Genomic DNA, 25,870 nt, shown 5'->3' with positions numbered 1-25,870 from the left:
GGGTCTGATGTCACAAATATTGGAGGTAGAAAGAACACTTGCTGTTTTCTTCTGTGTCTAAACTTTTAATTGGGAAGTCCTTTGAGGAACTAGCCACGTTAAGACCAAAAAAGAGAACGCTGGGAAGAACACTGAGTAGGGGACATATGGTGTAGAATAATTTGAAGGGGCATGAGAAGAGTAATTTAACTTACTATTTTGTTTCTAAAGGGTAGAATTCAAGGAATAATGAGAAGAACTTAATATGAAATATTTATATAATACATGAGAGCTCATTTAGGCTTTTCCACTAAATCAGACATGTTTTTAGTTTTTCCATTTCTTAAAAGATGTCAGTCATCTTTCTTTTTTTTTGGCATAGGTATTATCATATGGTTTCAAAAACTAGCAACCTTTACATACTGAGAAGCCTTTTATTTGTGTCTTTTATCTTCCCAGGTCCCTGCCTTCTTTCATTAATAAGCAGTGTATTTAATTTTATGTATTCTTTCAGAATTTCTGCAAGCAAATATAAATAATTATTTCCTGCCCTCCTCAAATTTGGACAATAAAATAGCATATTATAATACTATTCTGCAACTTGCTTTTTTTTGGCCATAAAAAGATCTTTTCATCTCAGAAAACAGAAAACTTTCTTATTCTGTTTTATGGAGGCATAGAATTTCATTGTATGGATATGCCATAATTTATTCCAGTGGTACACTATTGAGGAAATTCGGATTGTTTCTGATTTTTGGTATTACAAATAATGTGTGATAAATAATCTTATGCATACACAATTTTGCACATGTGTAAGTATATTTTTGGATACATTTTTAAAAAGTGAAATTGCTAGATAGGCCGAAGGTAATAGGCATTGTTTTGTGAGCGAAATATTTTTGTGTTCCCAAAATGAAGCAGGATCATATTTTGAAAGAATGCATTTGTGTTCACTAGAAAGTATTTATTTGTGGCATTGGGTTTCAAACTTTTTTTATTGCACTCATCTAAAAAATATTTTACATTGTAATCAGTATACTCAAACACAATTAAAACAAAATTTTCATGAAACTGTTTTATCCTTATCACATGTGATGCATTAGTATTTCCTTTTTCTTTTCTATTCTTTGAAAGCACCGATAACAATCCACTAAATTAATTTCATAACTCACTAGTAAGGCATAACCTTCTTTGTGAAATACACTGATCTAGAGTTTAGTTGACCAACTCTGTTATGTATAGTAGAGGAGGAACCCTAGTTGGACTATACAGTCTCCCAAGAATTCCCTATAATTCTTTTGCAGGTCAAACAAACAAATAAGCATGGGTTTTAGTAATTTTTATAAAGTCTCTTAGAAATAATATTTTGTTACCTCTGGACCTAGAAGGATGATATTTTAAAATAATAGCATATGTTGGTATAATATATAGAGAGAGATATAAATATATAAAAATATAGATATGTAAATTGGGATTGGGTATAAACAGTCAATCAGTTTCTTAGGGATAAGTAGAAAAGATAGAATGTTACATATTTCTTATGTAATACATAATTTGTATTCTTAATGTGGGAAATTCCATGATATGCTAAATGTCTGGTTATGTTTAGAGTTTTTAGTGCTTAGTGTCAGGAAGATTAAAAAATATATTAAAAGTATGTTTTGAAACTACCTTTTTTGGTTTTAAGAACAAATGTACCGGCCGGGCGCGGTGGCTCACACCAGTAATCCCAGCCCTTTGGGAGGCCGAGGCAGGCGGATCACGAGGTCAGGAGATTGAGACCTTCCTGGCTAACATGGTGAAACCGTGTCTCTACTAAAAAAAAAAAAAAAAAAATTAGCCAGGCGTGGTGGCACCCACCTGTAGTCCCAGCTACTCAGGAGGCTGAGGCAGGAGAATCGCTTGAACCCAGGAGGCGGAGGGTGCAGTGAGCCGAGATCGCACCACTGCATTCCAGCCTGGGCAACAGAGCAAGACTCTGTCTTAAAAACAAAACAGAATGAAACAAAAAAACAAGTGTACCATGAGCAGTTGCAATCCAAGCTAACTTGGTGTTTTACTGGCGGCAACTGCAGTGAATAACTATAGAAAAAAATTATTTGACTAATATTTATAATATATGATAAAAAACACTTGTGGAACTTAATAAATAATGTGAGTAGAACAATTTATTCTTAACATGGAGCATCTTAACTCTTAGTTGATTTATAAACATTCATCAACAATGCAGTTCATAGTTGATAATTATGATTTAATCAAAATGACTCAGCTGAAGCAAGCACAGAGGAAAAAAACAACATCACTGAGTATTTGCTTTACACCATTTACTGTGCTAGGAATTAGAGAGATGAAGTTGAAAATCATAATTTCTGCCTCATAGTAGTCATATTTTAAAGGAAAATACTTCTTATATTTCTTGTTTAGCACTTTACGGAATACAAGTGATTTCATTTGATCAGGTGATGTATTTGTAAAGTATTTGTCAACCTTTAATAAAGATGAGTAATGAGGCTTAGGTTGGGACACTAATGTAATATGTGGTTGACATTTCAACCTCACTGTTTTATACCTTGGGTTGGAATATAGAAATAAGTATGAGTGATTGAGTCAATTTTGGAAAAGAACATTAATTCCATAGTTTAACACATTCAACAAATGGTTACTTGTTTCCTTGTTTTTATGCTTACCAAGGATAACTATAGAGAATAAGACATCAAGAGAAAGACTAATGTCCTTTCTCTTTCCTAAAGACTCCTTAATATGTAGTTTTTTATTTTCTTTTTAAGTCAGGACCTTGCCTTGTCACCCAGGCCAGAGTGTGATGGCATGATCATGGCTCACTGCAGCCTCAAACTCCTGGCCTCAAGCAATCCTTCCGAAGATTTTAGCCTCCCAAGTTGTGAGATTGCTGGCATGAGTCACTGTACCTGGCAATATATTTTATCTGAATTTCATGAACTTCATATTATGGCAGGGTCTTTTCGACCACATTAAGGATTTTTGAAAGTTGCCCTAAGAGATTTTCCCTGAATGTAATCTGCTGTGTTAGGACAGTTTATTTATCAATTTATGAGCATTATATAAGTTAGCTGGGCACTCTCCAGAGCTGCACTGTTTGACATAGTAGCCATTAACCACATCTGGGTGTTTAGCAATTAAAATATGGCTAGTCTAGATTGCAATGTGCTTTAAGTGTAACATACACTAATTTTACAATTTCATATTAAGATGATATTTTAGATACATTGAGTTAAATAAAATTCATTATAGAATTAATTTCACATGTTTTTGTGTGTTTCTAATGTTCCTGCTAGAAGATGTAAGTATATATTATATGACTTTTAATATACTTCCATTGGACAGTGATGAATTAGACTGGGAATATTTAAAATGTTTTTAAATATTTTTCAGTTGTTTATTTTCAACTTCTAGGATTAATTTGTTTGTTTCTTAATATGTAGTCCTCACCTTTAAGATTTCCCTATGATTAGGGTAGCTGATATTTTGTCTTCTATTGTTCTTAGTAGAGTATGAAAGATTATGGTCTAAGCCTTGATTTCTAAGTTGTTTATTTACAACTCAAATGCATTTTTCTATGGAAACAAACTGGTCAGATAAAGAAACTTGCCCTAGTATGTTAACATAGTTTACCTGAAATTAACATATCCATAAACCTACCTGTCCCAAGGTCTCTAAGGCCTAAATTGAAGTCCTGAGCTTTCTACACTTGTTTATCTGAATCTATTACTGAGAGATCCCCTGAAACTTAAAAAGGATGAGAATTTTAGGGCAAAAGGTGGCTCACTCATGTAAAATATGAATCAGTTTCTGTTATCTGAAAGCTTTTTCACCTATAAATTAGGTTTATCCTCAGAGAGATGAAAAGGGGACTCCATGATAACAATAGAGGAGTGGAGCCAGCCAGCAGTATTTTCTTCCAGTTTTTTAATGTGGTCTTTTAAAATATGGTTGTAAGCACAGTATAAATATAATTTTGGAGCCAGGCATGCTGGCACATGAGGGGAATCCCAGCAACTTGGGAGGCTGAGGCAGGAGGATCACATGAGCCTAGGAGTTTGAGACCAACTTCAGCAACATAGCGAGACTCCATCTCAAAAAATAAAATAAAATATAATTTTGTATTTTTTTCACTTAATGTATATAGGATTTTTTTCATGTTGCTTCATATTCTCCTTGATTACTATTTTAATGAATGCATATTATTTCATTGAATAGGTATATCATAATTTACTTAACTGTTCCTCTAATTTGAGAAATCACTTGGTAATTAGGAAAGCTGAAAGCTTATCATAGCTGTATATCTTGCCATCTTCATCTTTTATGTTGATCTTTTAAAATTACCTTAAAGATTTTTATCTACATAATTACTAATTATATATTTATGTTAATGTGGTAAAATGTGTATGATTCTTTTGCCCAAGTAATCATATGAATTGTTGAAGTAAAATAATCATAATATATTAACTTTTAGTTCAATTTCATATTTATTGAATAGCCAAACGTTTCTCAAATATGTGAGATCTATGATATTATATTGGATATGGTTTACTCTTCCTAAGCAAGACTTTGATTACATTTGGAACACCAAGTTATTCAATTTTTAGAGGCTGTTGCATGATTAGATTTTAAATATTAAAAAATCTGCATTGTTGTATGTCACGTAGCCTTTCAATAATAAAATTTGTTTATTAAGTTATGTTAACTATCAAAAGTATTTTTATTAAGATGATTGAAGTTTAATCTTGTGACTAGTTACTTATAACAATGCTTATCTAGTGTAAGTAGTATATTAAAAAATTCCATTGACCACAAATACAGTTGATAAACCCTAACTGACAAAAAGAAGATTTCTAACAACTAAAATAGAGGTGTAGTGTTATTATATAAAACCTTATATACTTTATTCCTCGAAGAATCCACTAAACCGTTACCTAGTGTCCGTTAACTTCTTATTTTAGACAGAATTTAGAAAGATTACTAGAATGCAAACTTTTGAAATTTGAGTCTGCTGCTACTATATAATTTTGGAAGAATCACTACCTTTCTGAAAATGAATTTTTAAAAATCCTTGACCTTTCCATGACTTTCAAATTCTGATGTAATTGCCTGTTTGAAATCTCTACTTAGATGTATAATAGGTACTTCAAATGGAGTGTTTATTTTTCTCTCTCAGTCTGTCATCTTAATCTTCCTCATATCCTAAAAACTATTTTTCACTCAAGAAAAACGTCATCTTTGATTTATCTCTCTTTTTTTTTTTTTCCACCATCTTCCATTTAAGTCATCATCAGATCCATTGGCTGTACCTCGAAGAGATAGCCTGGGTTCTGCTACTTCTCTCCATTTCCTCTGCTGACACTCCAGTATAAACCAGCATCACCTTTCACTTGTATTACTGCCATAGTTTTATGCTACTTCTCAGTCTTTTTTCCACATGGTAGCCAGAGACAGCTTTAAAAATTACAAATCATATTATATTATTCTTCTACTTAAAATCCTGCAGAGATTTTAATTGTGTTGAGAACAAAAATCCAAGGTCTTTGCTATGACCTACCTACAATTCCTGTCTTTCTTTCCCATCTCATGTGTGACCACTTACTCAGCCACTCTAATCTCTGTACAGTTCCTTAAACATTTCAACTTAGTCCTGATTTAGTGGTCTGCTTCTAGATCTTCATTTTGCCTAGAATGTACTGAGGTTTCAGATTTTTTCGTGGCCTGGTTCTTGTCATTTTATTCTCAACTCAGATCACCTCTCTTGAGGCACCTTTCTAGAAACCTAATTTAAGGTAACTGTTATGTCTCACTCCCCATTACACCATCTATTAAAATATATTCATAGGAGCATTTGAAACAATTTTTAAATTAGTAAACATGTTGATTTTTTTTGTCTTCCACCCTAATTAGAATGTAAGCTACATGACAGCAGAGACTTTGTCTACCTTATTGAGTGTTTGAACAGTTTAAGCCACATAGAGGAGATGTTCAAGAACTATTTGCCAAATAAATGAATGATTCCACCTATAAATGAAAGATCAGAGTTTTTTTAAAACGTATCCTGTTAGGAAAGCCCAAAGTCATCTATTTTAGAGTAATTATCAAAAATAGTTTTATACACTCACACATACACACACATGTAAAGTAGTCAGTACTTGAAGACCTTTAAATGAAAAAATTTATCCAGTTATCTAAAAGAAAATCATCTGATCATCTAATGAATACTCAAGTATGTTAAATAAGGTATTCATGTGAATTGTTTGATTTTTAATCTCGTGACTTACGTAGATTATGGCATGGAGCCAGGTTTGTGAGGAATATTAGAGTGGTGGGATTCCAGAATATAAAACTTGGACGGAGTGTGTGGAGTGGCTATCATCACTAATTCTGAAATTTTGAGCCTAAGCCACATCTTATAGGGAGCCGAAGAAAAACTGTGAAAATTATGTAATGTATGTCCTTGGTATCTATATGATTTATCATAAATATATGCTGAAATTTTAATGTCTGTGGTTTGAATATCTTAAACTTAAGCTTATCATATTTACACTAGTTTGGGAGGGACAGCATGTTCTTGGGTTCATCCTAGATAGTTAATGCTTTCTAATTAACTGACAAAATAAATATATATGATTATTATAAAAAATGAGGTATGTTTACTGTATATTTTTGTTCTTCCAGCTAAATACTATCATCCAGTTTACTTTTAAAAATAGAGTGCACACTCACGAGTTGCCTGTATTACCAGTATTTAATAAATGGATATCCAAAACATACACTTTCTATGGAATTTCATAAATAAGTCATCTTATTTCAGTAGTCTAGTGAGTCCCAAATATGTAAGATAAGCATATGTAAGATCAGTAGTCTGGCGTATGTATGTAAGATCAGTAGTCTGGTGAGTCCCAAATATGTATAAAGTGGATGTAGAATGAAGCTTGTAACACTTAAAATGTTTCTGGTCTGCTAATTATGATATGTTTTGAAAATGCTTAGTAGTTAGAACCAGTTAAAAGGGAAAATGGTATATAGTTAGAATGACTATCTGGATTAAACATAAAGCACTTAAGATAAATGATCATGAGACTCTCAGTTTTCTGTTTAAAAGGAAATGCTGATTTGCTAAGAAATAATTTCAGTTTAACTTTATGTATTCATTAATGTATAAAATCAATATAAAATGTTTTAAGTTAGAAGAATGTCAAATATTTGGAAGCAAAGATTATTAGCTGCATTTAATTAGGTATTGTGTATGCAGGAAATATAAATAAAGCAATAAATATTATTAGCATGTAGTTCTAAAGTTGAGTAAAATAGAGTTTTGATATAACCCACATTATTATTCTTCTTTAATCATTTGTTTTCTTAACTTAAAGCATTTGTTAATATAATTTGAATATTATTCAAATATAAGAAATCTATGCATAATGGATGTTAATTATTTCATGTTCCAATAGCTTACAAACACAATTCACAATATCAAGTATACTGAGCCCTCTAGTGATTTTTTTTTTTAACTGCTGTCACAATTGCTATCTGAGCACATTCCTTTTATTTTTACCAACAAGTTTATTGGTGAAAATTATTTCGTTCATTTTCCTTAATTTGAAATGAGAAATAAAAAGAAACTTTATAGGGAGTGGTATAAAACATGGGCTGTTTTAAATATGTTAGGAAGTTTTGGAGGGTTTTTCTTTTTTAACTTGCTGTTTCTATTCAGCATGTTCTGTTGATAGTGATGTATATATATGCAATAATATTATAAGGATTTTTTTGAGATGTTTATTTTGAAATAAATGTTAGAGGATACTTACCGAACAAGATAAATCATCATATTTTAAACAGTAAATTTAGTGGTAATTTGTATTTGAGCTAGGACAAACTGAGTTTAGGTCCTGTCTCGGCCACAATTTATTAGCAGTGTAGACTTGGGTAAGTTATTTAACTTCTCTAGGCCTCAGTTCCCTCTGATAATTTCTTCATATAGTCTCTAAAATATCTTTTAGAGATGTTTCCAGAGGAGTCTTTATAATTTCTTTTCTTTATATTGAATTTTTCTTTCATAATTTAAATCTAAGCCTTCTTATTCTCAGAAGATAAATTTATTATTTCTATGGTTTTAAACTTTTTAAATTATATTCCAAATAGAACTATAACATGCTTTTTCCTTGCTTAAAAGAGACCTTGAATAGTAACCGTGTCGCTTTTGCTCACAGTTACATCTCTAGTGGCTGAAAATGTCCCTGGCTATTTCATTCAGTAATTTGATGCTCATTTAGTAACTTGGTAAATGAGTGAAGAAAAGGTCAGCTCCTTCAGTGTAGCATATGTGATTTTTTGTAGTCTGCTCTTGGCCTACTTTTCCATCTTCATCATCTTTGCTACTCCTTTTCACCAGCCCTAAGTGTTTTTCTAATATCCTGTTTCTTGTACCTAATATGGCATGCTTAGTGACTGTCTCTCCCTCACATACCTCAGCGTATAGTTCATATCCTTATAGAAACCTAAATGATGTAATCTAATTTTAAACATGCCTTTTTCTTCCTTTAAACGACAAACTAGGGCCAGGTGTGGTAGCTCACAACTGTTATCTCAGTGCTTTGGGAAGCTGAGGTGGGAGGATAACTTGAGCCCAGGAGTTCAAAGACCAGTCTGAGCAAGACCAGCAAGACCTTGTCTCTACTAAAAAGAAGAAAGTTAGGGCCGGGTGCAGTGGCTCACGCCTGTAATCCCAGCACTCTGGGAGGCCAAGCTGGGTGGATCACGAGGTCAGAAAATCGAGACCATCCTGGCTAACATGCTGAAACCCTGTCTCTACTAAAAATACAAAAAATTAGCCAGGCGTGGTGATGGGCGCCTGCAGTATCAGCTACTCAGGAGACTGAGGCAGGAGAATTGCTTGAACCTGGGAGGCGTAGGTTGCCGTGAGCCAAGATAGTGCCATTGCACTCCAGACTAGGCAACAGAGTGAGAGTGCATCTCCAAAAAAAAAAAAAAGAAAAAAAGTCAGGTGTGGTGACATGCACGGGTCATGACATGCACGTGTCATGTACATGCACATGTCTGAGTACATGCACGTGACATGTACTCAGAAGGTTGAGGCAGGAGGAGTGCTTGTCCCCAGAAGTTTGAGGTTGCAGTGAGCTATGATTGCTCCACTGCGCTTCAGCCTGGGCAACAGAGCAAGACGCTATCTCAGAAATCATCAGCAAAACCCAGAAACTAGTCAGTTTTAAGGATCATTTTAAATATTGTCTGACTTTTGTTATGAAAACAAATATTTGTATTGACAGAACTTAGTATAATAACAATCAGCAAATGAATGTTGAATCGATTAGAATGTTATAAACCTCTATATATGTAATAGGTTTTGTTTGTTAGTATATTCTTCTGATACTTTATTTATTTCTTGAACTATAACCTTCAAAAACAAAGAAATAGGTTTTTTACTGAAAGTTGAATATAGGGCTTTTGCTAAAATGCTACATATTTTGGCTAGATTCAATTTAGTATTTCTTTGGACGACATTATGTATGCAGTGTATATCTATCTTTAAACTTTTCCCCTCATTTAATTATAGTTCTTTTTCCAAGTAGCCAGCATAAAATCATTCAATAAAAATTTATTTAGTAGCCTATTATGTTCCTGGCAATTGATTAGGTACTGGAGTAATACAAAGAGTAATAAAAAACAGAATCCTTAGTTTCAATCTAATGGGTCAGAAATACATATAAAAGACTCATTTCAATATTTGTGGTTAAGGGTCATAATAATAATACATAAAGAGGGTTGTCTGAGTGTCTGGTTGTTGAGAGAAGCTATGGTAGTTCCTTAAATCTTCTAAAATATGCTGAAGCACAAAGAAGTAAAGATAACAATTGTTTAGGGAATTGGAGAGAACCAGAAATTGCTTTTGAGCTTAAACTTGAATGGTAATGAAGAGTCAATGAGAAGTCTTGGAACATTTTGTAAGCTGGAATGTGACATGATCAGATTTGTAGTTTAGGAATAGTATACTCTGTTTCTTTTCTTTTCTTTCTTTTTTTTTTTTTTTTTTGAGACGGAGTCTCGCTCTTTCGCCCAGGCCAGACTGCAGTGGCGCTATCTCGGCTCACGGCAAGCTCCGCCTCCCGGGTTCACGCCATTGTCCTGCCTCAGCCTCCCGAGTAGCTGGGATTACAGGCACCTGCCACCGTGCCCGGCTAATTTTTTGTATTTTTAGTAGAGACGGGGTTTCACTGTGTTAGCCAGGATGGTCTCGATCTCCTGACCTCGTGATTCACCCTCCTCGGCCTCCCAAAGTGCTGGGATTACAGGCGTGAGCCACCGCGCCCGGCCCAGTGTACTCTGTTTCTTGTCATAAGTCTATAAAAACTGGAAATAGCTGCATTCATTCATAGCACTATTTTAGGAAACCTCGTATAAAAATGAAATGATATATGATAGTAATAATAATAGCTACCATTAATTTATTTCAACATATTTAACAAGTACCATCTCTGTGTATGGTTTATAGTATATGATTTATAAATATTATCTAATTAAAGACTCTGCTTTTGAAGTTATATGACTTCAAATACTAGCTCTACCATTTATAGCTGTGTGAACTTAAACAAGCTTTCTCAAGTTTCAGTTTCCTTATCTATAAAATATTCTGGTATGGCTATAGAAATAATTAGGATATTTTATGTAAAGGACTCCTGTGCTTAGCCCATAGTAAGCACTCCATAATTGTTAGCTATTTTAAAATTAATTTTTGTAACTTCCTTGTGTTATAAAGATAACACCTTTACCTTGCAATATTACCTTGCAGATGAGGAAATTGAATTTAGAGATCTTAAGTTACCTGCGGGTCATACTTGCAGTATTACCTTGCAGAGGAGAAAATAAAATTTAGAGATCTTAGGTTTCTTAAAAGTTATATTGCAAGTAGTGGCAAAGCCAGTATTTTAACTTGGGTCTCTGACTGTAAGCCCAGTATCCTGAAAAATGTGCTGTACTGTCCTTCCGAGGCTAAGTGATCAGGAGAAATTGGTGAAGAAAGTATCAGTGGTACTCTCAGATGTTTAATTGGCCTGCCTAAGAGCTTCTAGGCCTAAGAGATACTACTGTGATCTCTTCTGAGTATATCTTTTGTCCAAATGAAAGCATAAGCAAATGTATAATAGATAAGTCTATGTTGTCTAACTCATCTATGTTGTTACATGTCTCAATAATTAATTCTTTTTTAATGCTGTGTAGTATTCCATTGTATCAATATATAACATTTTGTTTATCCATTTATCTGTCGATGGACATTTGAGTGGTTTTCCTGTTTTAGGCTATTACAGGTAAAGCTGCTATGAGCATTCATATACATGTTTTTGTATGTACATATACTTCTTTTTCTCTTGGGTAGAGCCTTAAAGGGGTATGTGAGGTGCATGTTGTTTAACTTTTAAAAACTTGCTAGATTGTTTTATTAAAGTGATTGTACATTTAGTTTAGGTGTATGTTTGTTTAACTTTTAAAAACTTGCTAGATTGGGCTAGGTGCGGTGGCTCATGCCTGTAATCCCAGCACTTTGGGAGGCTGAGGCGGGTGGATCACGAGATCAGTAAATCTAGACCATCCTGGCTAACATGGTGAAACCCTATGCCTACTAAAAATACAAAAAAAATTAGCCATGCCTGGTGGCTGGCGCCTGTAGTCCCAGCTACTCCGGAGGCTGAGGCAGGAGAATGGTGTGAACCTGGGAGGCAGAGCTTGCAATGAGCCAAGATCATGCCTCTGCAACTCACCCTGGGGGACAGAGCAAGAGACTCCATCTCAAAAAAAAAAAAAAAAAAACTTGCAGATTGTTTTATTAAAGTGGTTGTACATGTAGTTTATCTGCTATCAGTATGTGTGAATTCTTTTTTCTCTACATCCTCAACAATACTTGCAATTAAAAAAAATTAAATTATTATACATTTTGCCAATTTTTTAAATGTTAGCCATTTTAACAGGTGCATAATTGTGATTTTAATTTTTATTTCCCTAATGACTAATGATGTTAAGCATTTTTATTTGTGCTTATTTGACATCTATATATTTTCTTTGGTGAAATGATTCTTCAAATCTTTACATACTCTTAAGATTAAATTGCTTGTTTTCTTTACTGTTGTGTTGAGTTCTTTTTATATATTCTACGTATAAGCACTTTATCTGATATATGTATTGCAAAGATTTTTCTCCCATTCTATGGTTTATCTTTTTATTTTCTTAACAGTATCTTAAAGATAGTAGGTTTTCCATTTTGCTTAAGTCAAATTTACCAATTTGTTTATAGATTTTATTTTATTTAAGAAATCTTGGCATAACTCACATCCACAAAGAATTTCTTCCATGTTTTCTTCTACATGTTTTATACTGTCAGGCTTTACATTCAGGTAGTGATTTATTTTGAGTTAATTTTTGTATGTGACACAAGGTATGGTTTCAAGTCATTTTTTTAACGTGTATATCCATTTGTTCTAGCATCATTTATTGAAAATGCTGGCCTTTGTCATCTACATTGCCTTTCAGCCCTTGTCAAAAATCAGTTGTCCAAATATGTGTGGATTTATTTCTGGATTTTGTATTCAGTTCCTTGATTTGTTTGTATTTATGTAAATACCTTGCTGTTTTGATTTCTCTAGTGTTTTAATAATTTTTGACATCAGGTAGTTTTAGCTCTCTAACATTGTTATTCTTTTTCAAAGTTGTTTTGTTACTTCTAGGTCATGTGTGTTTCCATATGAATTTCAAAGTCAGCTTGTCAATTTCCATAGGAAACCCTGGTGGGATTTTGATTGGAATTGCATTGAATCTGTAGATGAGTTTGGGAAAAAAAAAAAAAAAAAGACATCTTAAGAATTTTATCTTTCATTTAGCAAAATAGAATATTTTTCAGTGTACATATCTTTCCCATCTCTTTTCATATTTATCCTTAAGAAATTCATAACAGAGTGCTATTTTTACTGATTAAAAAAATTGCTTTCAGATATTTCATTGCCGGTATATAGAAATATAATTTTTTAGTTGTTGATCTTGCATCCTGCAGCTTTCCTGAATTCACACATTAGCTTTAGGAGCTCTTTTGTAGATTCCGTCCAGTTTTTTACATAGGTAATCAGGTCATCTCTAAATACAGGTATTTTTTTCTTCCTTTTTTATATTAATGACTTTATTTCTTTTTTTTTTTTTTTCTTTTTCCCCTTTTCCGATTGCACTCCAGTACAATGTTAAGTGGATAGAGCCTTCAATACAATGTTAATTGGTGAGTGAGTGTAATACCCTTCCTATTCCTGGTTTTAGAGGAAAGCATTCAGTCTTACCCTGTTAATATGATAGGAACACCTGTAACGCTTTTGTAGATGCCTTCTATCAGGTTGAGGGATTCTCCTCTACTTCTAGTTTGCTAAGATTAAGACCAAAAAAAATAATAAATGGATGTTCGATTTTGTCAAATGCTTTTTCTGCATTTATTAAGATGATCATGTAGTTTTTCTGTGATGTATTATGTCATTTATAATTTTTAAATTTATGCTTTGAGGAGTATTAGTCTGTGATTTTATTTTGTTTGGCTTTTATATTGGGGCAGTGCTAGCTTCATAGAATGATTTGGGGAGTATTCCTTTTTTTACATTTTTTTTTGAAATAGTTTAAAACTCCACGTAAAATTGATATTATTTCCATCTTAAATTTTAGGTGGAATTCATTCAAGAATCTTTCTGGCCCTGGAGGTTTTTTTGTGGAAACAATTTTAACCTCATTCTTAATTTCTTTACTAGATATTGGGTTAAGTTGTGTATTTGTTTTTGAGTGAGCTTTGGCAATTTGTGTTTTTTAAGAAAGTTGTCCATTTCATCTGAGTTGTCAGATTTACTGGCATATAGTTGTTCATTTTATTTTCTTACTATTCTTTTAATATCTATATTATCTCTAGTGATGCCACTTTTCTCACTCTTGATATTGATAATTGGTGTCTTCTCTTATTTTTCCTGATCAGTCTGCCCAGAGGTTAATCAATTTTATTAATTTCAAAGAATCATCCTTTTCTGTTTTTTGTTTCATTGATCTTTATAATTATTTCCTTTATTCTGCTTTGGTTTTGATTTTCTTTTTCTAATTTTTCATTTTGGAGGATAAAGTTGTTCTTTTGAAACCTTTGTTTTTTTCTTTTTTAATTGATTATTTTTAAAAGTTTTATTTGTAATTGACAAATAATAAATAATGGTATGATGTGATATGTTAATGCATGTATATACTGCACAATGATCAAATCAGGGTAATTAGCATATCTGTCACTTTAAATATTTATTATTTCTTTGTGATAATAACATTCAAAATCTTTTCTTCTAGCTATCTTGAAATATATATTATTATTTGTTATAGTCTTCTGTGTAATAAGACACCAGAACTTAATCTTCCTGTCTATAACTTTGAACTCATTGACCAACCTTTCCCCATGCTTTTCTTCCCCCTGTCCTCTGTAGCTTCTGGTAACCACTATTATACTCTCTACTTCGATGAGATGAACATTTTCAGATTCCACATATGAGTGAGATCATGTTGTATCTTCTTTTTCAATATAGTAGTTAGTGCTACAAAATTTCCCCTAAGTATTGGTTTAGCAGTCTCTGCAAATTTTGACATAATAAATTTTTATTTCCCTTCAGTTAAGAATACTTAACTACTTTCTGTTTTGATTTCTTCTTTCATCAGTGGTAGAAAGTGTGCTATTTAAGGAGGTGTGCTATTTCATTTCAAATATTTAGATATTTTCCAAGTATCTTTCTAATAAGGGTACCTGATATAATTCCATTGCAGTCAGAGAATATGCTTTGTATGACTGTCTTCCTTTTTAATTTATTAAGACTTGTTTTTTGACCAAGGATATAGTATAACTTAAATGTTTCAAGAGCAGTGGAAGAGAATGTGTGTTCTACTACTATTAGATGAATAAGTGTCAATCAAGTCAAGTTGGTTTATAGTGCCATTCAAGTCTATGGTAGCCTTGCTGATTTTCATGCCTCCTTGTTCTACAGATTTTGAAGAGTGGTATTGAAATCTTTGATTATAATTGTGGATTTGCCTATTTCCCTTTGCATGTCTTCAGTTTTTACTTCATGTATTTTGAAGATCTGTTATTAGGTATACAAATGTTTAGGACTATTATATCGTGTTGATTAATTTACCTCTTTGTCATTATGAAATGGCTTTCTGTTTTGCTGGTAATATTCTTGGCTTCAAAATTTATTTTTTCTGACATTAATATAGCCATTCCAAGTTTCTGCCAGTAATCCCAACCAGTGTTTTGCTTACTTTTAGACCTTTTAGTTTTCATCTAAGACTTTTATATAGGAAAATTTTAGGTAAAAATTATTTAACCGCTCTGTGTCTTCGTTTCTTTTTGATTAAAGGGAAGTAATAAGAGTACCTACACCATAGAATTGTTTTGAGGATTAAACAAAATAATATCATATATTCTACACCTGCACATGTTGCAGTGCAAACTCTGTGTAAGTGTAGTCTATGGCTTTTGTTCCTACTATTACTGCTGCGTTTTAAAAAAAGGTTTTTTTATAAGCATATGAAATAGAATTTGCGATTAATTTACATCTTCAAGAAGTATCTTGTTTGCTGTTTCATTAATCATCTTTAGACTAGATAAATTAGAACATCATCATGAAATTTATAAATGAATATGAACTCAAAAAATACCTGTATTTAATTTTGTTTTCTTACATTACTAATTTACCATCTATTTTACTTAAGAATTGTATTCTGGCCGGGTGCGGTGGCTCATGCCTGTAATCCCAGCACTTTGGGAGGCCTAGGTGGGTGGATCACGAGGTCAGGAGATCGAGACCATCCTAGCTAACATGGTGAAACCCCATCTCTACTAAATATACAACAACAAAAAAATTAGCCGGGCATGGTGGCGGAAGCCTGTAGTCCCAGCTACTCGGGAGGCTGAGGCAGGAGAATGGCATGAACCTGGGAGGCAGAGCTTGCAGTGAGCCGAGATCACGCCAGTGCACTCCAGCCAGGGCGACAGAGTGAGACTCCGTCTCAAAAAAAAGAAACAAAAAGTGTTCTAAAATATAGGTATAGTGTCATCATATTTTTCAAATTTATCGAGTTGCTATTTCAAGTATACTTGAATTGTACAATATTTTTCAGTTATTCTCAACTGCATATACCTCCGTTTAAATAAAAGACACATTGTGAAAGTACAAATTAGTCTTTTTTTAAAAAACAAAGGAAATAAATGTTTACACATAATGATTTGTATGGGTCCTTCACATTGTTACTATTTATAATGGGTGATGCCTTTTTTTTTAGATCGGACAGCTGGCTTTTAAAGGAATGAAGAGACTCAATAGAATCCAGTCAATAGTGTTTGAGACTGCCTACAACACCAATGAGAACATGCTGATTTGTGCCCCTACAGGAGCTGGAAAAACCAACATTGCAATGCTTACAGTCTTGCACGAAATTCGCCAACATTTTCAACAAGGTGTTATCAAAAAGAATGAATTTAAGGTAAGTAAATAAATCAGACAACAGCTTTTTAAATTGTAAGGAATAAAATAAATTTGCAGTTTTAATATTACATGAAATTTGAAAGTTCTTAAAGATATTGTACTTGAAGTCAGATAAGTAATACTGTTTGATTTACTTCATTACTATTAAGGCAGTTCTTATTTGTGTTATGAAAATTGTATTACCATGTAAGAAGCTATGAAAATACATTTATACAATTTTCAAAGTGATGTAGCTGTGTAAACAAATTCTATTGTCCTTTAAACAGCTACACACATATCTCACAAAGATAAGACTTTTAATATATCACTATTAAGATTTTTCACTGGAAGTAGTTAGAAACTATTTCACAATAAATTGTGACTTGTATTGGCTACTGTAAGACAAAAGACATGGTAGTTTTTGCTCATTAATCAAGCTAGTGTTCCTTTGGTATAGATTGTATATGTTGCTCCAATGAAAGCCTTGGCAGCTGAAATGACAGATTACTTCAGCAGACGTCTAGAGCCACTAGGCATCGTTGTGAAAGAATTGACTGGTGACATGCAGTTGTCCAAAAGTGAAATTTTACGAACTCAGGTATGTTGTTTACCTAGATTTTTTGTTTAATACCATTCTTTTTTTAGGTAATTGTGAAAATTATTAAATGACTATATCTTAAATAACTAGAATACATAATACAAACATAATATAGTGAACTTTTATTTGTAACCACATCTTGTCTCTGTACTACAAAGAGTTTTTGCTGGTTCTTTGTTTTCTGGTATCCCTTCTAACTCCTGTAATTCTTACTGCATCTTGAATATGGTTAGGTTCCAAGTCTATGGGCAGTAAGGCTATTCTTTTAAAATAGTAGGGATGAGGATATAAATAATACCAGAGTTTAATTTTAAGAGGAGGGACATATATAGATCTTAAAATGATTGCACTAGTATTCCAAACTATTCCATAAGAATGGCTTAACATATAATAAGCTTTTCGGTCAGTCATTATTTCATCAAATGCAAAGTTATTATTATTAAATCATGCACTGTATATAGCACTATATTAGACGAAATGAATGAATACCTGACAATAAAGACACTTAAGACACAGTTTCTGTCTTCAAAAATCTTATGACTAAGTAAGAAAAAATATTTAGGTTTCAACTAGATGAGTAGTATTGAAAGCAATATATAAGTAAGGTGAAGTTCATTGTGTTTTTAAAAAAATAAAATAGTGGATGACCAGATATTAATGGAAAAATTCATAGTTTGATGGAAAATAGATAATAGAACTTTTTAAACAATGGGCGGATGTTGATGTAAAATGTGATTGGGGTGTGAATTAATTTCCTAGGGCCCCCATAGCAAAATACCACAAGCTTGGTGGTATAGACCAAAAGTATCTAAGACAGGTCTCAATCAATTTTGAAAGTTTATTTTGCCAAGGTTAAGGAGGCAGCAGTGACAACCTCAGGAGATCCTGATGACATGTGCTCAATGTGATTGGGGTACAGCTTGGCTTTATACATTTTAGGGAAACGTGAGACATCTATCAATACATGTAAGATGTACATTTGTTTGGTCTGGAAAGGCAGGACAATTTGAAGTGGGGGCTTCCAGGACATAGGTAGATGTATAGATTTTCTGATTGGCAGTTGGTTGAAAGAGTTATTATCTAAGGTTTTATCATGCCGATGAAGCTGATCTATTCAGTGAGAATAGTTTGTAAATGTTTCTTATCAGACTTAAAAAAGTCTGTTCTATCAGTAATTCCAAAAGGAAGGAGAGTATAATGAGGCATGTCCTGCTCTTACTTCCCATCATGGCCTGAACTAGTTTTTCAGGTTATCTTTGGAATGCCTTTGTAAGAGGAGGGGTCCATTCAGATGGCTGGGGGGCTTAGAATTTTATCATTGGTCTACAGTGGCTTAAAACAACTGTCTTAATTCTCTCACAGTACTGGAGTTTAGAAGTCTGAAATCAAGGTGTCAACTGAGTTGTTTCCTTCTGGAGGCTTTGAGACAGTATCTGTTCTATGCCTCCTAGTTTCTGGTGGCTGCTGGAAATTTTTGGCATTCTTTGGTTTGTAGATTCATCACTCCAAGCTCTGCTTCCATCTATGTGACCTTTTCCCCCGCTTATCTTTTCCCCTACTCCCCTTTTTTAAGGATACTAGTCATTGGATTTAGGGCCCACCATAGTCAGGATGATCTCATCTTAACAACCTTTCCTTAATTACATCTGCAAAGATCCTTTTTTCAAATAAGGTCACACATATGGGCTGAATGTTTACATATCATCTCCCTGACCCCCCAAACACAATTTATATGTTGAAGCCCTAGTCCACAAGTAATTGTAGTTGGAGGTGAGGCCTTTGGGAGATAATTGGACTTAGATTAGGTCATGAAGTAGGGAGGACTGGGCGACAGAGTGAGACTCCATCTCAATAAATAATAAATAAATAAATAGAAATATTGATAGATTTAATTCAAAAAGACAAAGTTCTTTGTGACCTGAATAATTTTAAAGATTACAAAGGAGTCCCAAAGCCAAAACAATTTGAAAACTACTATGATAGGTGAAAGTGCCTTATATATGACATCAGATTCTTTTTATTGTCTACATCCAGCCTGGTTTTCAACCTTATCTCCCAGATGCTTCTCAATATAAACTATAGTCAGGCCATTTTTGCTTTTTCTAAAATAGCATTGCTCAAATAATATTTTCTTAAATGAACGTTGCTTTTTAGTAAGTTTCCTCATGTGTTTTCTCCTTTTTCTTAGTATCTTCCTTTATCTATTGACATTTGTCCAAATCTTGCCCATTCTTTAAAACCCAGTTCAAATTCTGTATTTACTTCTTCCCTGAATCCTGTAGCACCATTCATTTATATTCATAAAATAATACCTAGTGCACAAAGTCTGTGCTTTTGGACCTGATGTAGTGTTAAAAACCTGAATCACTCTCAAGTAAAATTTTGATTGCTCTTGTCCTATATCCAACTATGTTACTGATGCTAATGCAAGAATGTTTGTGGAAAGACAAGGGAGATAACATTTAAATTCCATTTATGAGTTAGTCACTATGCTAAATGCATATGTGCAACTTCCCTGAGTCTTCACAAGAACCCTACTGGGTAGTACCTCCATTTTACAGGAGCAGAAAGTAAAACCAAAAAAATCTACTTAGACTTATGCCTAGTCTGTCCTGCAAACTCTGGCCAAGCAACGGATGTAAGAAGTATGCAGACACAGGTATTTTGCCTGAGACCGTGGCTAGGGGACTGCACGGCTTAGCATCACTGATGAGAGTGCAGCCCTGCCAATGAGAGTGCAGCCCCAATAAGCGGGGACATTTGCATTTATTTAGTACAGATTTAATGACAAAGGCTTGAAGCAAACACAATTTGTGGGTAATTAACATTGTGGACCACCCAAGTAGATAGCAGTCCTGTGTACAAATGATCAAAGATTGGTTTCCAGAGACATAAGTAAACCATTTTATCTAGATCTAAAGTTCCCTTACATTCCCTTGTTATCTACCCTTTGCCCTCTGCTTCAGGGTAAGAGAATTAGCCGCCTTCAGCTTTTATTCTCTCCTGAAGCTTTGCAAAACCTCCCGCCTTCCAAGAAGTTTTGAGCCTTTCCCTGTTAACTTTTCCCACCACCCTGACCAATCTCCTACAGATTTATGTATTTTCAAAAGGTCTATGAACATCTATTTCTTACCCATTTGCCCATTTTTGCACTTTGCTAGACTCTGTATCCTTCGTCAGTAATTTTTGACTGTGTAAGGGCAGGGACTATGTGCTTGGCCTCAGAAATAGTTTATTAATTGAACCTTTTGTGCTTGCTCTAATTCTGCAGGTGATAATTTTTGTAGAACTGAAACTATATAGTTTCTAATCTTTTTACCCTGTTCTTCTACCCTTCTCACAGATTCTTACAGATTAAAAACTGTTCCGCTGTCACTGCCTTTGAGATTAGGCTATAGAGAAAGCAAAGCAGAGAATTATGTAAAGAATGTGGGAGTACATACATATTCAACTTTTTTTGTGGAGTTTGAATTTCTTGCTTTCCTCACTTTCATTTTGTAATTTTCTTAAAGCTTCTTAATTATTCATGTTATATATTTTTGGTAAATAAGTTTCCCAATAATCAGCATTGATTAAATCAAATATAGTCTTAAATTTGCCTTGTGATTTTTTCTAACTTTCTCCGTATTGTTAATCTTTTTTTAGATATAGGAAGGCAAATTAATCTCATTTGCAAATTTTCTGCCATGCCATTCTGATCATATTACTCTCTTGCTCATTAACTTTCATTGGTTCTTTATTGCTTATTGAATTAAGTCCAACTACCTAGCTTGTTAAGAATCTTGTATAAATTAAGTATAATATGAGATGTGATGTATTTTGTGGTTCACTAGGGACCTTCAGGTATAGCAGCAGTTATGATTTTATTGAGGTTTGAATATAAAATTTCCTTTTACAAGACAGAATTATATAATTATAAGATTTACTGTTAGGAGAAACAGTATAGACAACAAATACCTTTTTGGTGTACAGCTAAAAAGCAATTTTGTGCAACTTTTAAAAACACCATAAATTTGTCATTGGTTAAAACACTTATCTACTTTTCCAACCTTATTTTCCATTACTCTATATCTACCATTGGTTTCAAACTTCTCCCTCTAAATGTATCCTTGATGAAGAGTTACTATTTTACAATGTTCACTGTACTTTTCAGTGGTTCCATTGAGCAGTGTTCCTTTGAACATCAGTGAAAACACTGGTTAGAGATTTCTCCTGTCCTGGCAGTAACTTTGTGTTAAAGCAAAGCATTTGCTCTGAGTTCTGAAATTGTTCTCTTCTTTTATATTTGTTTGCTCATCCTTGTAGGGGGAGGCGTTTACCTGTGTACCTTTGGGAGTTGAGATAGGTTATTTCAGGTTTTGTTTTTGTTTATTTTTTGGTTGAGGATAGAGGGAAATTCTGTTCAGATCTCTTAGGCCCAAGCAATTGCAAAGGCAAATCTGAATTTTCTTTTTATTACTCTGCAAGATCAAAGCTCCAGCAATTGTGGTTGACAGGGTGTGGGTGTTGTGTATACACATGAGCTCAGATCACAGGCAGTGTTCGATGTCACACTGCTCTGATCTACTCTTCTTTCAAGGGGATTTTTCCTATGGTATGTAGTCTATTGATTATTTCAATATATGGGATAAGGGTGGGAATAAAGGGTAGTTGGAGATAGGGGCAGATATTGTATATGCAGTTTTATCTGTATATCTATAAATTATATGCTTAAGTCCCATAAATGTACTGTTTAGTTCTCTGCCTGGCATTGGGCTTTTCGCTTTAAATTTCAAGCTACTTTACTAGCTCTGAGTCCCAGCTCTGAGCTCTGATTTTGGGCACCTTTCACCAATGAAGCTGTAGTTTTCTCTCCTCTTTTTGTGCAGCCATATTCATGCATGTTGGATTATACCCTTGGGCCAATAATCTCCAAACTCCAATTCTTACTGGCAGTTGCTGCCTTTCTGCATAAAATCTGAGAATGTCTTTATTTCACTTCCATTCCTGAAGGACATTTTTGCTGGAAATAGATTCGTAGGTTGTCAGTTCTATTCTTCGTTTTTTATATTTTTATTTTTTAGAGAAAAGGTCTCACTCTGTCACCAAGGCTGGACTGCAGTGGCACGGTAATGGCCCACTGCAGCCTCAGCCTTCTGAGCTCAAGCGATCCTCTCCTCTCAGCCTCCCGAATAGCAGAGATTACAGGCGCATGCCACCACATCCCGGTAATCATTATTTTTTGTAGCAATGAGATATTGCCATGTTGCCCAGGCTATTCCCAAACTCCTGGCTCAAGTAATCCTCTTGCCTCGGCCTCCTAAAGTGCTAGGATTATAGATATCAGCTACCATGCCAGGCCTTCTTTTCTTTCAGCCCTTAAAAAGTATGCCAGTTTTCTTCTGACCTCTGTGGTTTCTGAAGAGAAATTCACTCCATTCAAATTATTGTTCTCTTATAGTTAATATGTTGTTTCTCTTGGGCTTCTTTAAAGATTCAAGATTCTTTCTTTATCTTTAGTTTCCAACAGTTTTATTATGAGCTGCCTAGATGTAAATTTCTTTTAAGTTCATCCTGTTGAGTGTTTGCTCAGCTTCTTGAATCTGCAGGTTTATGTCCTTTGTCAAATTTGGGAAGTTTCCAGCCTTTATTTCTTCAACCCGTCATGTTTTCTCCTTTACTTTTTGGATTTTGCTGATGGGAATAGATCTTTTCTTATTATCCCACAGGACAATGAGATCTAGATACTTTGTTTTGTTTTATTTTCCAATCTGTTCTCGCTCTGCTGTTCTGTCTGGATGATTTTTTTGGTCTATGTTTGACGCCACTGATTCTTTATTTTGCTGTCTACATTCTGTGGTTGAGCTCTTCCAATTAGTTTTTAACTTAGGTTATTATGCTTTTCAGTTCTGAACTTTCTATTAGGCTTTAAAACTATCTTCTATTTCCTTGCTGAGACATTTCTATTTTTTAATTTGTTTCAAGGGTGTTTGAAATTGCTCCTTGAAGGATTTTTATGATAATTACTTTAAAAGTCTTGTCAGAACCAAATCCAGCAGCACATCAAAAAACTTACCCACAACGATCAAGTTGGCTTCATCCCTGGGATGCAAGGCTTGTTCAACACATGCAAATCAATAAATGTAATCCATAAACCACACGATTATCTCAATAGATGCAGAAAAGGCCTTTGCTAAAATTCAACATCCCTTCATGTTAAAAACTCTCAATAAACTAGGGATCAGTGGAACATATCTCAGAATAATAAGAACTATTTATCACAGTCCCACAGCGAATATCATATTGAATGGGCAAAAGTTGGAAGCATTCCCTTTGAAAACCAGTACAAGACAAGGATGCCCTCTCTCACCACTCCTGTTAAATATAGTATTGGAAGTTCTGGCCAGGGCAATCAGGCAAGAGAAAGAAATTGGTATTCAAATAGAAAGAGAGCAAGTCAAATTGTCTCTTTTTGCAGACAACATGATTTTATATTTAGAAAACACTATCAGCTCAGCCCCAAAACTCCTTAAACTAATAAGCAACTTGGGCAAAGTCTCAGGATACAAAAATTAGTGTGCAAAGATCACAAGCATTCCTTTACACCAACAATAGACAAGCAAAAAGCCAAGTCATGAATGAACTCTGTTTCACAATTTCTACAAAGAAAATAAAATACCTAGGAATACAGCTAACAAGCGATGTGAAGGACCTCTTCAAGGAGAACTACAAACCACTGCTCAAGGAAATAAGAGAGGAGACAAACAAATGGAAAAACATTCCATCCCCATGGATAGGAAGAATCAATATCGTGAAAATGGCCATCCTGCCCAAAGTAATTTATAGATTCAATGCTATTCCCATCAGTCTACCATTGGCATTCTTCACAGAATTAGAAAAAGCTACTTTAAGTTTCATATGGAATCAAAGAAGACCCTGGATAGCCAAGACAATCCTAAGCAAAAAGAACAAAGCTGGAGGCATCATGCTACCTGACTTCAAACTATACTACAAGAAATAACACCACACATTTACAACCATCTGATAAAACTGACAAAAACAAACAATAGGGAAAGGATCTCCTATTCAATAAATGGTGCTGGGAAAACTGGCTAGCCATGTGCAGAAAACTCAAACTGGACCCCTTCTGTATACCTTATACAAAAATTAACTCAAGATGAATTAAATATTTGAATTTAAAACCCAAAACCATAAAAACTCTAGAAGAAAACCTAGACATTACCATTCAGGACATAGGCATGGGCAAAGACTTCATGACGAAAATGCCAAAAGCAATTGCAACAAAAGCCAAAATTGACAAATGGGATCTAATTAAACTAAAGAGCTTCTGCACAGCAGAAGAAACTATCATCAGAGTAAACAGGCAACCTACAGAATGGGAGAAAATTTTTGCAATCTACCCATCTGACAAAGGTCTAATATCCAGAATCTACAAGGAACTTAAACATATTTACAAGAAGAAAACAACCCCATCAAAAAGTGGGCAAAGGATATGAACAGACACTTCTCAAAAGAAGACATTTATGTGGACAACAAACATATGTAAAACAGCTCAAAATCACTGATCATTAGAGAAATGCAAATCAAAACCACAGTGAGAGACCATCTCACATCAGTCAGAATGGCAATTATTAAAAAACCAAGAAACAACAGATGCTAGCAAGGCTGTGGAGAAATAGGAATGCTTTTACGCTGTTGGTGGGAATTAAATTAGTTCAGCCATTGTGGAAGACAGTATGATGATTCCTCAAGGATCTAAAACCAGAAATACCATTTGACTCAACAATCTCAATACTGGGTATACTCAGTACCCAAAGGAATAGAAATCATTCTACTATAAAGACACATACACACGCATCTTTATTGCAGCACTATTTGCAATAGCAAAGATAGGAAACCAACCCAAATGCCAACAATGGTAGACTGGATAAAGAAAATGTGGTATATAGACACCATGGAATACTATGCAGCCATAAAAAGGAATGAGATCATGTCCTTTGCAGGGACATGGATGAAGCTGGAAACCATCATCCTCAGCAGACTAATACAGGAACAGAAAACCAAACACTGCATGTTGTCACTCAGAAGTGGGAATTGAACAATGAGAACACATGGACACAGGGAGAACACATGGACACAGGAAGGGGAACAACACACACCAGGACCTATTGGGGTTTGGGGGGTGAGGGGAGGGAACTTAGAGAATGGGTCAATAGGTGCAGGAAACCACCGTGGCACACATATACCTGTGTAACAAACCTGCACATTCTGCACATGCATCCTTGAACTTAAAGTAAAATAAGAATAAAGTGAAAATAACAATCTTGTCAGATAATTCCAACATCTTTGTCATCTCAGAGTTAGCATCTGCTATATGTATCGTCTCATTCGAGTTGATATTTTCCTGGCTCTTGGTAGGCATATTATTTTCAGTTGCATCCTGGACTTTTTGAGTATTATGATATCAGAGGGCTTCCTATTTAAATCTCCTGGGTGGGATGGTAGCCGATACTCTTTTTACACATGTTCCCACCCATCAGTGCCAGTCTTCACACACAGTGAGTTGGGAGAGGAGCACTTTCATTCTCTGTGGTGTTTGGCTGGTGTTGTCAAAAAGATTCTGTTTCCCTTTAGTGCCCCCTCTCAGTCCTTTGTATAGAAAGAGAAGTCTTATTTTGTTTGTTTGTTTGGGGAGTTAGTTCTGCACCCATTGACTGTCTGAGTTGTGGGCTTCATCACCAGT

General features: G+C 34.2%; 1 protein-coding gene across 4 annotated transcripts in view; it reads left to right on the top strand.

Annotated features, from left to right (window-relative positions):
* ASCC3 (activating signal cointegrator 1 complex subunit 3) overlaps window positions 1-25,870 on the top strand; it is a 374,689-nt gene that overhangs the window by 97,918 nt on the left and 250,901 nt on the right. For all 4 annotated transcript variants that reach the window (XM_518652.9, XM_009451715.5, XM_063813310.1 and 1 more), the window contains 2 exons: window positions 16,348-16,548; window positions 16,987-17,127. In XM_518652.9, the coding sequence (XP_518652.6) occupies window positions 16,348-16,548; window positions 16,987-17,127 (342 nt within the window). The remainder of the gene's footprint in view (window positions 1-16,347; window positions 16,549-16,986; window positions 17,128-25,870) is intronic.

This window comes from Pan troglodytes, chromosome 5, assembly GCF_028858775.2.
Source record: "Pan troglodytes isolate AG18354 chromosome 5, NHGRI_mPanTro3-v2.0_pri, whole genome shotgun sequence".
In the NCBI taxonomy this organism is placed as follows: domain Eukaryota; kingdom Metazoa; phylum Chordata; class Mammalia; order Primates; family Hominidae; genus Pan; species Pan troglodytes.
Note: the sequence above shows the minus strand (reverse complement) of the source record. Positions and strands in the feature narration are given on the sequence as shown.